Below are 15,310 nucleotides of genomic sequence, written 5' to 3'. Positions count from 1 at the left end.
ATTACTATTTTATATCAAAATGATATAATAAATTAATTCATTTGAAAATATATTTTTCTGAAATATGTTTTATATGTAAAAATTTCTATGTTTTATACATATTTCTGGTTGAAATGTATGGACAAGAAGCTAATTCATAAATTTTATATTTATTAAATACAAATATTTAATTAAAACGATAATATAAAAATTTAAAAACAAAATAATAAAATTCTGTATCCAAATATTAAAATATAATAATCATTTTGTAAAAATATTGATATGTGAATATACGTTGTTTTATTTATATATATATATATATAAAAGATACAATTGAGATCTTAACAATGATTTAAATTATTGAAAAAATCAAATTCATTTATTTAATAAATTTACATTACGATTCGATATAAAAAATTATGTTATTATATTTAGATTATCAATATCAAAAATTGATTTATTAAATTCGTAAAATATAACTTAAAATTATACAAATCGTTTAAATATACTTATGAAAACAATTACTATTAATAAATGGTAATTTAAAAAGATATTCAATTACTTACCAATTAATTGTTAATATTAATATACATATATACATATTAATATTAATATATACATTTAAATTAACATATTCTATATCTATCATATTTTTAAATATTTTATTATAAAATGTATTCTTGACAGAAAAAATTAATTTATATCATGTAACCTAATTTTTGTTATATATGAAAATTTTTAGATGAAGATTACTTTTAAGTGAATACTTAAATAAAAAAGTTTGACTTAAAAATTCAATTTTTCAACAAGTACTAAAATTTGTACTATAAGTTTTGTCTTATTTTTTGTAAACAATATTAAATTGGAAGATAATTAAAAATTCTATGAGAATGTACTCAAAATTTTAAATACATTATTTTAATTTTTTAATATAAAATTATTTAGATTTAAAATCTAACATGAATTTCTAAAGAACAATCTGATAAACATTTATCTTGATATATTGCGATTCTTAATTTTTTAAAATAATAATTAATTAAATTGTAAAATCCATCAGATTTAGAATTTTCATGATGCTGAAAAATTCCTAAGTAACTGTTGAGTGTTTTATAGGTAATTACCTTGAAATTTTTAATAATATTTTGTTTTTTAAATAATGATTAAATATAATTGTTCGTGTTAATTAACCATCATTTATTGAATCTTTACAAAATATTTTATAGCTTTAACTGAGAATTATCTAAATAATATAAAGTACAATTATTATCTATATATAGTATTACAATATCAACTTTCAGTAAATTTCTTATATGTTATTTCATTTAATAATTTTTGTTCATAAATTTTAAATAAATAAATAATTTAAAAGGTATCCTTTCAATTTAATGTAGAATCATTTGTTGCGTAGTACGCAGATTTCAATTACGAATTCCAATTTTGTTCAATTCAACGAGATCAACGAAAAAGTTGATATAATAGTTTAATAATATTTAAAAGGACATTATTTATAATATAATCATGATATACATATAAGGCAATGAAGGTAAATATCAAATGTATTAAAAGAAGGAATTATTCCAGTATTTATTTTTAAATTACTCTGGACATGAATTTTGTAAAAACAAAACAGATTACAGATTACTAAACGTGACTGTATTTAATGCACTGTTATATCAAATTAATTACAACGATATCAGATTTAAAATAAAAATGTATTCTGTAATCAGAATGTGATAGCATAGACAAATGTTTTTGATCATAATAAAAATTTCAAAATATTTTATATTTTAAATTAATCTAAATGTACTAAAAAGAAAAGTATTGATCATGAACCAATGTATTTAGAAAGTATTTTTCGTTACTTAAAAGTAGACAAAAAAAGGCTGGTTGGAGAAGGCAAGCTCGCAGAAAAATTAGAGCATTTAGGTATTTGATAAAACTTGATAGTAAGAATGAGACAAAAAGGTTATGTATTTCATTTTTAGCTATTTTTGTTGAAATAATTAATAATATATACTTAGGTTTATTAAAAAACATATAATATAATCCTGGGTATGTAATTGCATCGATGGAGATTTATGCTTTCCACTTTTTTGTCGATATTTTAGTATAAAACACAATACACGTGCATTTTTCTTACTTATTATATATAATACATATACTAATTTCTTAAATCATATAAAATATTCAGCATCGTAAGACATTGCACTTTTTATATTAATTAAATGTATAATGTATATATATTTAGTATTGCATTACACATGATTTAGGACATCCATATATACATAAGCATAAATATTTTATACAATTGCTACCTGCATATATATACATATTTGTTACTATATGTGTATGTTTTCTAATTTATTAAAACACAGTTGAGTTAGTGCCTTTATCATAAAATTTTTATCCTAGTAACAAAAAATTGATATTTTTAGTTGAATAAGAACTATCATAATATTTCGTTAAATTCTTGTAAATAATATTTTAATTTAATAGTAAATAATTATATTTTGTTATTGTTAATATTTACAATTTGTATAATAAACAATTTTGAACAGTATATTACTAGCATATAAAATGTAGAAAATTATTATATTAACTATATTAGAGAATGCTCAAGAGATATAGAAACATCTATTTAAACTACAAAAAATTATATACAAACTAAATGCAAAGAATTTGAAAGACAAAGTAGAGATATTATTATCTTTTTAAATTACATTTATTATTGATTTACTATACAAATTTAAATTAGAATTGAATTAAAAATCATTGCTAACGATTGCAATAAAAAATATGTTCCTGTAATAAATGACTTTATTATTGTAGTATATATTTACAATTTTTTTTATTAATGATTCTACTAATTCATATGAAAAAATAAATAGTTTTTAGAAATAATAAACGAAGTAATAAAGTAATAAATACTATAAAATAGTACATTTATATAAAAAAATTTTTAATATATAAAAATTAATTTTTTTTTATTTTCATTTTTTATCTATCATATATATAATTTCATATATCAATAAATTGAAAAGCAAAATATAAAAATATCTATTTTATTAACTGAATTTAGTTAATAGCACTAGTAGATATAAATATTTTTTTATCTATAATTTTAAGTTTAAAACATAATTATAAAAAATATTTGTGAAATTTAAATTATATTAAAAAGAATATACAGGAATTTTTTATTATAAATGTTTCTCTTCAATTTATTATGACACATTTATGATATTTAATTTTTGTATATAAGATAAATATTTGATCAAAGTAATATTTCAATTAAATATATCATTAAACATTTTGTGTATTATATACATTTATATTTCCTTATATTTACAAATTTTATATTTAATATATAATAAATAATTCATAAAAAAAATTTTTTGTTATCTTGACTTACCGTTTAATAAAATAAAATTTTGGTTTTTTATTAATTCTACAAAATTTTTAAGTAAATTTACTTTTTATGATTAAGTAATTAAAACTTAAAAAAAAATTCTATGTAAATTTAACACATATATTCAGATTTATGAATTTATATATATATTACATATTAATAATCTAATGTTATTATTTATTTTAGTGATAGATTTTATCAGGCATATGAATTATTTTAAACTAGTTTGTTTAATGAATTTATATTTTTTTATGAGTTGACACCAATGTGTATAGTTCTATAAAATTTGTACAAATCGCTTTTGGTTATATAATTATACGTTACCTATAAATAATAATTATACTTGTAAATTATTTAAATTCTAAACTAATATTTTTTATAACTATATAACAAGATTTTTGTTAATTTTAATACTAGTATTGCTATTGAAAAGAATCAGGATACTTTCATGTTTTATTTCTATTATTTTCTTATATGTCAAAATTAGTTGATGTAGTCAAACCATACTAAAATGCTCTCATTTTCTACATTTCCTCTTCGTTCTTATGTAAACTATTTTTATCCTAAGTAAACGATCCTTGTGACAATAAAAAATTCAAATATAAAAATAAACTTTATTAACTACATTTATTACTACAATATTTTAAAAAATGTATTTTGGCGCACCCTGCTCTAACTATATAGGTGACATTGGCGGATTAAAATTTAGACTTACATAAATTCAAATACATCAGAGAAAAATGTATTGATATTTACAGAAACAAAAATTTACACTTACAACACAATCGTTACAAGTTAGTAAAACTGTATCTTATTAACCAGTAATTAAAGACGAAGTTATGTGATCATATAAACAAAAATCTGATGAATAAATCAATCCTTAAGGATTTCAACTATTTATTCTCATTCTTCTCTTACTCATTTGTCTTTCTTTGTTTCATTTTATTTTTGTATATATTACATTTTTCTTTCACTATTGCAAACACGACGTGTGAAATTAACAGAAATGGAATTTTTTCTTGTTTATCATATTTAATTATTATACAAAAAATTGAAACTATTTATAAATAATTGTCTGTCATTTAGTCTTCACATTATTGCATTTTAAAACTTTTATTTAAATAAAATAAAAATGGATAACTTCTTAAAATATTTCAAACAAAAATATTGTTTAAAGTTTTTTGTTTTTATCTTAAACAGAATCTATAAGAATTAAAAAAATGTATTTCATCAGCAATTTTTAAAATTTTTTGTTTTCTGTAATACAATTATAATAGAATATATATAAAATTTATAAAATGAATTTTTTATCATTCAAGTATATACTTTATTTCTAAATTATGTTTTCATACTGTGTGTGTGTAGTAATATATATATATATATATATATATATATATATATATGTATATAATATATAATGCAGTAGTAAACTTTGATAAGTAATAATCACTATAATTTACAATACATGTCTTTGGGTAAATAAAATGTAAATTCACTCCACTTTCTTTTTCATATTTGCAAATAATTTTTTTATCCATTATATACTACACGTTATTGTCCTTGCTGATAATTACAATTAAGATAATTTTAATACTTTGCAATGGATTTACTAAGGATATAAGTAAGTTATATATATAGTGATAAATAGTAATTTATTATTACATTGACAATATTAAAGCATATTAGTTTACTCGTGATATAATATAAATGCATTGTAATACAAATATAACATGGCATTGATAAACAAATTATATAGTGTTTACACTGGGTTGAAATATTGTACTATATTTGATTTAATCACTCTATAACAATAATCTTACTGTTTTGCTTTGAATCTTTTCTTTCAAGTAAGGTATTTTTTACTTTTTTGCTTTTCTAGGCATTTATTGCACCTATGACATTTTAAATATTCACTTCTGTTCAATTTTTATTTTATTATTTTATAATTTGTAATTTTATTAATATTTTTTTACAAATATTATTATGGGTATGCAATATTAATGATACCAGTACTTTTACAAGTACTAGTTATTTTAAGAATATATTTTTATTTAATTTGTTCTTTTCTTTAAATTTTATTGAACTATTTGTTAAATTATATCTATATACACTAAGTTATTTTCAGTAAACCAGTAAAAAGTGTAACAAAACACATATTTATTATTTACTTTTAATTTAATGAAAAAAACACTATTTTAATTAAAAATTAAAAAATTGTATTGTGGATCTAAACATTTATATTTTTGAAAATAAACTAAAACATAAGGTTATATCACTTAGAATATTGAATGTATTTTTTATTATAAAATAATAACAATAAAAATAATTGGTGTAAATAATTTTATTAGAAAATGAAATTGACCCTAGAGTAGTACACTATATGGAGTGACTGCTAGTACAATATACTTTAGAAGGGCAATTTTCTTAATTTCTCAAATAAGGCAAGATTGGTCAATATAAGCTATTCATCAATTTATTCAATACAATATATATAATATAAAAATTTCAAATCATGTTTATTTAAAAAAGTTTTATAAATTTTTAAAATTGTACAATGATGTATATAGTATTAAGAAAAATTACTAAAAAAATTATTAACTATATAAGACTAATAAAGTAAGTAACTTATAACAGATTTTATTTTAATTTTTTTTTAATTTATACAAATTTTTTAAATTCCCTTTCTAAATATGTAAAATGTTTTAGAGTATGTAAAATATTTGTAAATAAATTTATATTAGTTTTAAAAAAAACATACTTTAATGGTTAAATATTTTTTCAATTCAAAATTTTCTTTAAAATTAGGAAAATGTAATATTATGAAACTAATGATTTAAATATAAGTTCTTTAACTGTAATTTGTAAAATGTCTTTTCTATCGAATTTAGACATTTTCATAATCTTGAGAGAATTTATTATATTTTCTTCACAAATAGACTTCAGATCATATTAAATAAGGTAAAAACACATCTTAATTGAATAATAATTTTAAAACTAAGTAATTTGAAAAACTAATCAATAAAAATACATAAGATTCTATTTAATTAGTTAAAAAGTAGTTTAAATAGTTAATTTTAGGCTGTATTTAAAATAAAAGTATTCGTTATTAAATAAAATTCTACTTTATAATAGATTAAGTTTAATATACATATATTTGTATTTGTATTAATATATTTGTATATGTATGGATTGTAATTATAAAATTTGTAAATGTGCGATAACAAACTTGTATTTTTATTTGTAATCTGATTTTAGACATTAAACTTTGTTTATATTTAATAACACATTTGAAAATATTAATCAATTTATTTAATCTGATTTAATGTAGCTAACAGTATCCTAAGAATACAAATGATCTAATAATGAATATTATAGATAATAAACTATCATAATACGTTAAAAGTAAAAAATTTGTTTAAAGTATAGCATAAAACATATAACAATTCAATTACAACTAATATTCATATCATCACTTATATTTAGACATAATAAGTGTTTTATAACATTTCAAGACTTTTGCTTACGAAGGTGTTATAGCAGATGTAGTTTGTGAATCCTGAATATTGTGCCAAGCTATATTATGTGTATTTGTCCGTATATATTTAAAATCTTGACGTTTGTGATACTGCGCTTGAATATGATTATGTGAATTTTGATTAGAAGCTGACGTCCGTACTCGTTCAGTTGTCCCACCATTAAAACACCCACATAAGGTTGATGTTAAAACGCCTAGTGCACCACCTAAATTAAGATAACTCTGTAATCTTTTCCCACAATTATTTGAATATTGTTTTTTTATTTCTCATTTCAATTATTTGAAATTATTTATTTTATAAATCATTTAAAATTATTGATATTCTCATCAATATAACTCCTTTCGATTTGTAAAACCACTTTAGTATAAAAGTAATGTATAGACATTAAATATAATTTGTGATGAAATTTACAAATATTTATTTATTTTCTTTAATAATTTGTACCCTCTAAACAAAATGTACGAAACATTAATCTTTAATAATTTTCCAAAATGAATATTATTTGTTCAATTTTCTTTGGTTAATAAAAATTCGTATAACGTTTTACCATTGTATAATTTTATCAATTTATACATATATATATGTGTGTGTGTGTGTGTGTGTGTGTGTGTGTGTGTGTGTGTGTGTGTGTGTTTGTAAGTAAATAAAGTAACAATTTAAGTATGATTCGTCAGCAACTTAGATTAATTTATGTTGAATTCATATGCACATATTACTAAACATAAATAAAAATTGAATAATTAAAATTATAATTTCAAGAGATTTAAAAATATTAAGTAAAATAAGATATAATAAATAAATAAATAAAATAAAAAGCAAAAATATTACTGTGATTTTCTTGGATAGCAATGGTTTCTCTTGAAGAATCACTTGCTATACTACTTGTTTCACTATCTCTAAGAATACTATCGTATCCAGAACTTTCGGTTCGGTATCTGGAAAGAGTAACAGATGAATGTTTAACAGCGCCAGAAGTCAAATCTGTGCCTGAATCATAATCATCCTTGCTTTCTCTCAAAGAAGACCCAATATTACAATGTTTTTCTTTTATTCTATTAAATATGGGAAGCGAAGATGGGTTAATTATAGGATGTTGAGTTGGAATTGTAAAACCTGTAAAGTACACAAAAAAGTCTTATAACAGTTTGTAACAATACTAAATCCATTAATAGTCTTAAACAATTCTTAGTTTACGAACAGTTTTTAAATCAAACTTGAAATTCAAAATATTTAAACATTTGAATCAAGTAGTCAATAAACAGAAAATGATTTCCTAAACAAAATTATAAGATTTATTATAATTATCGTCCATCAAATTGAAAAGAATATTTTTTCTCATTTTTATTTTCAGTCTGTTTTACATGATCTATTTTTTACGTAATTGTAATTAATTATTATGATTATTACGACTAATTTTAATATCAGAAATTTAGAAGAAATTATAAAGATTTAGAACTTTTATTTGTTTGATAATACTATATAAATTTATTTAGAATTAAGTTTAACTTACTAGGAAGTTTTATTTTTTCCTCGATGTCTGATTTTTCGATAATCATCCTTTCATTAGATTTTTTAGGAAATAAACTATTAGTATTAGTAACAAAAGAAGTAGGTAATAATTTGACTTCAATATATTCTTCAGAATCCGATATAGTGGCTCCATTACCGGGTACTTGTTCTTCTTTAAGATTGTGGTTGGGGACATCGTCTGGTTGTCTAAGGCTAGAGATATTGCATTGATGAAAATAATTACAATATTAACTACAAATGACAAAATGAGCAATACTAGGATACCATGAGGAAGCAGTAGAGAATTTCATCATGCTTTGTCGACAATTATCACAGATTTTATCTGACTCATTCATTTCACTTATATAAATTGGTTCATTGTATGTACTGGCATGATTGTTAATAATATCATTAAATGGAACATCTGAAACTGATATAGAGTCGCAGCAAGAAGATGGATGCAAGGCTGCAGCCGAGAATGCTAAATTTGATAAATAATTTCATTCATAAAATCAAACTCAATGAAAAATAAATAATTTTGTTATACTCCAATGTTTTTTTTTATCCAATTATATATAATGTGTATTTTTAACTTAATTATTTATTTAAATACTTAAATAAGTTACAATCTAAATGAAACTAATTAAAAATAAACAAAGATAAAAAATATAATAAATAATTACAATTTTATAAAAAAAAATCTTTTTATCAGGTTATTTATCGCCATTAATAGTATATATTAAGTTACTATTTTTAAACTTGCTAATGCTAATTTCACTGTTACTATCAATTGCAATAAAAATACTCTTATTAGTTATATATATATATATTATTTTTTTTTCTAATAATATGAATATATTTAACTTACATGCATCAGATTCTCGAATGTTGGTAAAAGAAGAATTTTCTCTTTGATAAGTTAAAGAATTAGTAACATTTGCAAGAGCAAGTTTACTTTGATAAAGTTTATGAAGCCGAGCTAACTGATCAAACTTATATCGGTTTTCTTGTTCATAAAAGGTGTCGTGATCAATCTGAATTTGCGGAAACATTCCTATGCTGACAGGAGACGATTCTGATAGAATTGATATTGAATCTGTGCATTAATAATTTTATATTTATTGTATATTTTATATAGTATATAAATTTAAATGTAATATTTTAAGCGTCAAACATTAATTTCGTCTTCTTACATGTACAAGATCTATTTAAGTAAAAATATCTTGGCTTTACAGAAAAAATAATTACAATATTTGCAAATGTTAAAAAAAAAATTTTAAATTACTTTTGTATATGTTTGTATGATACTATTTCTGAACCCACATACTTTAAAATATAATTACGTACTAAATTGAGATTTGTATAAATTATATATAATTTTACCAATAATCTTTCAAATCATACACAATCATTTTATAAAAAATACTTGATAATCATTAATACGATATAAAAAACTAAATAAAAAATGTTTTAGAAATGTTTGCTAAATTTAATAGATTATTTAAAACTTACCAGCCAAAGTTGATAAAACAGTCAGATTTTCCGGACTAAGAATTCTTAAAGGATGCACATCATTGGTATTATCAAAGATTGGATGATCCTCCATACAAAGTGGTATATCTGCTTCCGTTACCTGTAGACAAGAGTCTTGCATTGATACTGACTCTCCATTTTTTAATTCAATGATTTCAAGAATTTCATTTTTCGAGGATAATGATTTGCTAGATGATTGTAAATATATGATATTTTTATGAGATGTATTTAAATTTTCTATTGAGATATCTTGACTAATTCCTCGTTCGAATGGTTCAATTAGTGGTAATGGCGGTGGTACAACAATTTCCTCATCATCATCATCGTCTTCTAACGTATCTAAAGTTTTATGCAGCTCTTCTATATTATCTGTAAATGAACTACATTTTAATTTTAAGCATGAGTTCGTATTTGATTCGATATTAAGAAAATTTAATTTTGCTTCAACTTTCTCATTTATGTCCTCAAGTTCATTTATTTTTAATCTATTATTCCCAACCGTGGATAAAGATGTATTCTCATTATCGTCTTCAATGCTATTATTATAATTGATCGTTGTTAAATCTTTAAAGTGCACTAAACCAGTAGTCACCTTAATATTTGTTGGTTGCTGTACATAAGATAAACTATGTTTACCTCGTTGAATTTGAGACGATTGATTCTCCACCCATTTTCTAATCATACTTTTTTTATAACTATCCATAAAACCATAACTGTTTGAATGTTGTGCATATAAAAGATGTGACTGATCACTTGTTATTAGGTGCATAGGCCCATCTATCCATGTTTCCGTTCTATGAGTTGTTCCTTTTAACATATGCCGAGCCTCTGCAACCTTTGATTTAGAAATTCTTGGGCCATCAATCCATTGTTCGTCGGAAACACTATTAGATGCTAATGAAGAAAATTTGTTCATTGAAAAATCTGTTATTTTAGATGTTGGTATCTTTAAAGCGATTTTATGAGCTGGGCTAGGTTTTGAGATTGTATTTTGTATTGGTGATATTTGTTTTGGAGTTGCTTCAGATAAAACTTTTACTAGTTTTGTTACTTTGTATAGTGGGTTTCGTTCTTCGAAAGTTTTGCTTTGTTCTATCAGTGAACCTCGTAATGCTTTTCCTACGATGAACCTTGTACATTGTTAAATATAATAATTTATAGTAAAAAATATTATTACAAAATAAAATGATATGTTTTATTTACTGTTTAATTTTTAATTATATAATAAAAAAGAATGATTCATTTTATAATTTGTAAAAATCGTAATATCATGGCAATGTATAATAAAATATAGTATTTAAAATTTTATAGTGTTTGTACAATACAGAATTTTATTTAAAAATAACTCACTGAAAATTCAGAGTAATAATTTTGCAATGTAATCTTTATCAATTAAAAGATTATACAAGTGATGATAGTTCATTTGTTAGAATTGTGTTCTTTTTAAAATAAAAATATTTTTAATTTGTTTTAGAATTGGCAATATATAAATTAATCATTAATGAGAATTAATAATACAGTTTTACTTACATACAAATTTTTGTAATTAATTAGTACTTTAGTTATCGTACAACATGATTACTAAAATAGATCATTAACAAAACAAGATAAAATATATATAGTATAGTGCAATACAAATAAGTATGTAAAAAATTGTTAAAACCAACCTATTATTATCAGAATTAAGATTAGCTATGTAAACCGGTGGGTGTTCACCATCTGTAGTATCATCAACACTTGGACCAACATAGATAACAGTATCAGCTGAAACATCACTTGAACTTGGATCATACTCAGTATTTCTCCTATCCACTTCTTCATTAGAACTGTCACTGCTTCCAGTATTATGTACATTGTCATTCACAAAATGGAACTTTCTGTGACGCATATGATGAATACGTGAAGCAAATTGGCAAGTTGTCAATGTATCGTTATACCAACGACTGCTGGGAGAAATATGGGCAATCATCGTAGCATAACATGTGAGTGAACCTAAGCATTTCTTCAGTAATTGAGTAAGCTTATGATGTCTGTACGGTAGATGTTTATATCCATTGAAAATAGCAAGAAGTACATTGCCTAAGCCAGAAAGTGGTATACCACCGGAAGATTTACTATGTTCCGAATTCCCAATGTCAATTAGGTGTAGTTTACTACGACCACCCAATACTATACAATAAAATATATTTATTGAATATTAAAGTTGCTATTAAAATTTTATTCTGTTGAAATATCTTATTTTAATGTGTAATATTGCAATTTTTAAAATTATGTATCAATTTTATTATATAGTGTATAATATACAAGATATTGAAAATACTTAAATATCCATAAATCTACTACTATTTTGAAAAATCATTTTTTTCAAGGATATTATTGATAAAAATAAAAAAATGATTAATGTTCTGACGTAAATTAAATATTGGACATAGTTTTAATATTATCGTAAAAGTCCAAAATAAAATAATATAAATACTTTATATATAAAATAATAATAATACCAATGAGTATATACTAAATTAATTTATAACATAATTTATTAAAAATTATATAATTTAAGAATTATGTATATATAAATAGATACCTCCACCCTTTCCAGCAACATTATATTGATGTACATGGAGTGTATACAACATATGTGCATTGCCATCTTCTCGTTTACGAGCTGCTGCGGCTACATCAAGATAAAAAGCAGCTCGTTCTGCATTCGGTACTCTTAGCTCGCTAGGTTGTTGTAATCGAAAAGTGCCATAAAGAGGATTGTCTTTTATATAAGTTAAGGAAGATCGTTCAGATTCTGAGAAGTAAGAATATAAAACTAAAAACTAGACCATTACATATATCTTTGTAATTACTGTACGATACTTTCATGATTATTTTTACAATGCATAAGTATTACTATGAATACAAAAAGGTTTGCAATATTTAAAGAGCAAGTAAACATTAAATTAAGATATAAGTGTCAATAATGGTATTAGTATAACTATAGTGATAAAACTAGGAATTAAAATAAAAAAACTAAAGTTCATAGAACTAATCGGGAAGGTAAAGGATGAAAGTAAAAAAGACTTGTAATTTTGCTATTCTTTATAATTATTTTTTCTTAAGTTACATGGATTTACATTACATTTTCTTAAGTTAAGTGGATTGCTCGTTTGAAAATTTATTACTTTTGTATTTTGGAACATCAACTAACCGTTATCGTTTTAAATGTACCATATCCACTAATTTAAAGTAAGATTTAATATGATGTATTGTATCAAAATTTTTTAATATCTTTTTTAGTTGAAATTTTAGAATCATGAAAATTGATAAAATTATTATATTCTAAAATTATATTCAATGTTTTTGAGTATGACATAGTATTTTGCAGTTTGTTTATGTAATATATTTGAACATAATTTCTATATATCTTTTGGCAAATAAATACTTCTTTAAAAATAGGTTGTTGCACATTATTTTATATTATTTATTTAAGAACAGTATTTTATTGATTTAAATGAGATTTATATTATTTGTATGTTATCTATTAATTCTAGATTGTGGTATCTGGCATACATTAATTATAGTATTTAGTACAATACCGTGATCATTTCAATCGTATTTGAATATATAATATCTTTTAAATTTTAATTACTAAATACAAAATCTGTTATCGCCATTATGTATGGCAGAGTGGCGTATAGTATTTCCGTATTACCGCAAGCAAATAAAAAATAGTATGATTTATTTAATACCAAATGAGTTCTTTTAAATACAATCATATTCATACTTTGATTTTATATTAAAGTTAGTAACTCCCCTCCACATTTGAAATTCTCAACAACCTAAATTTAAAAATATGTATATAAATCCTAACATTTTAGTTTCTTCAGGATATGCTAATACTTCATCTATAGGTGAATTTGAAAATGAAAATATTAGAGTTATGCATTCAGAGATGTAAATATTTATGTAGTGATACTTTACCTGCAATCTAATTTGTGATTGTCCAACTGTTTGATAACAAAAACTTAAAGAAAAATAGCAGAACTTTTGTAAACAAATAATAACCAATATGAGAAACTCAAGATAATTCAAATTATTAACAGAATCATTCTCCCACTTGTACTTATCAAAATTAAGTTTGTGAATGCTTTATCTTATTACGAATATCTACCTAAACTAGTTTAAATAGAATTTACTTGAAATAATCATACTTTATTCGATTAAAAAATATACATTCAATTGAATATATTCTGATAATCTAAGATAAAAATTCTTTGTAATCGTTATTTAAAAAAATTTTTTTGAACATTGGTTTAAAATATTAACATATTTAGCTAAAACTTGAGCAAATATAACTGATTTTGAAGATATTTTAATTTACGAACAGTGTTCATGATTTTATGACACTTGGATCAAGAAATTGATAAAGGTTAGATTTGCGGTTATTAATACTGTATTATTTTATTCATATCCATAGTTAAAGTAATAGAAACTTATTCAAATATATAGAATTTTAAACTATCTTATATAAGTATATACATAATGTTTCAGGCAAAATAAAATTGATTGATGTATATATCCATCATAAGAATGAATGTAAATATATTAAGATCGGTTTAAGTTCATTTAAAATTTCTTCTAATAATTTAAAAATTGTTGAAATCTAACCATATAATAAACAGAAGAATTTTTTTAAGATTAATGATTTTATTTCACGAGGAATCCAAATTTATTGCTTGCAAGAAGAGGAAAGTGGTATCACTTCACAGTAAAAAAACTGAGTGTGCGCGTGAGAAATAATTCAGTTATGATATCAGTAGCAGGCATAGATAAGTATAATTAAAAATTACTTTTTTATAAGCTTATGTATTACAGGTGTGTATATTTGTTTATAATAAAATAGATCTAAAACGAATAGACTGATAATAAATAATATTAATTATTTGCTTCAGTAATAAAAGAAGTGTATTTTAGTGAATTATTTATTTATAGATTTTTCATTTTAAAGTCGATTTTTTGTTCGTTTTTTTATTGTTACAGATTTATTTAATTATTATACATAATTAAAATGATTTTTTTAATATTAGATTATAGATGACAAGTTTATTCATAAAAAATAAAAAATGAATATATTTAAAAGTTATAAGCAACTATATAAATTTAAAATAATTATAACTAAGAGAATTTGTTTTATATTGTATTAATTATAAATAAGAGAATTTCTCGTGTATTATTTTGGGAATAATACCAAGGGTCATAATTTTTACTAAAATTCTTCCACGGTCATTGGAGGCTCGAAAGACGCAATAAACGGCCTTGTTATTTACAAGCAAGAGGGCAGCGAGCCTGTTTATGCGAG

The 15,310-nt window shown here is 22.0% G+C and overlaps 1 protein-coding gene across 1 annotated transcript in view; it reads right to left on the bottom strand.

Moving 5' to 3' along the window:
* LOC105366115 (kinesin-like protein CG14535) overlaps positions 1-15,310 on the bottom strand; it is a 37,002-nt gene that overhangs the window by 654 nt on the left and 21,038 nt on the right. Inside the window, 7 exon segments of the mRNA XM_011504441.1 lie at positions 6,910-7,126; positions 7,750-8,034; positions 8,432-8,911; positions 9,299-9,526; positions 9,943-11,093; positions 11,631-12,132; positions 12,548-12,760. Of these exon segments, the coding sequence (XP_011502743.1) occupies positions 6,910-7,126; positions 7,750-8,034; positions 8,432-8,911; positions 9,299-9,526; positions 9,943-11,093; positions 11,631-12,132; positions 12,548-12,760 (3,076 nt within the window).

This window comes from Ceratosolen solmsi, unplaced genomic scaffold, assembly GCF_000503995.2.
Source record: "Ceratosolen solmsi marchali unplaced genomic scaffold, CerSol_1.0 scaffold17, whole genome shotgun sequence".
In the NCBI taxonomy this organism is placed as follows: Eukaryota; Metazoa; Arthropoda; class Insecta; order Hymenoptera; family Agaonidae; genus Ceratosolen; species Ceratosolen solmsi.
The sequence above is the reverse complement of the archived record's forward strand: the minus strand, read 5'-3'. Positions and strand labels throughout refer to the sequence as shown.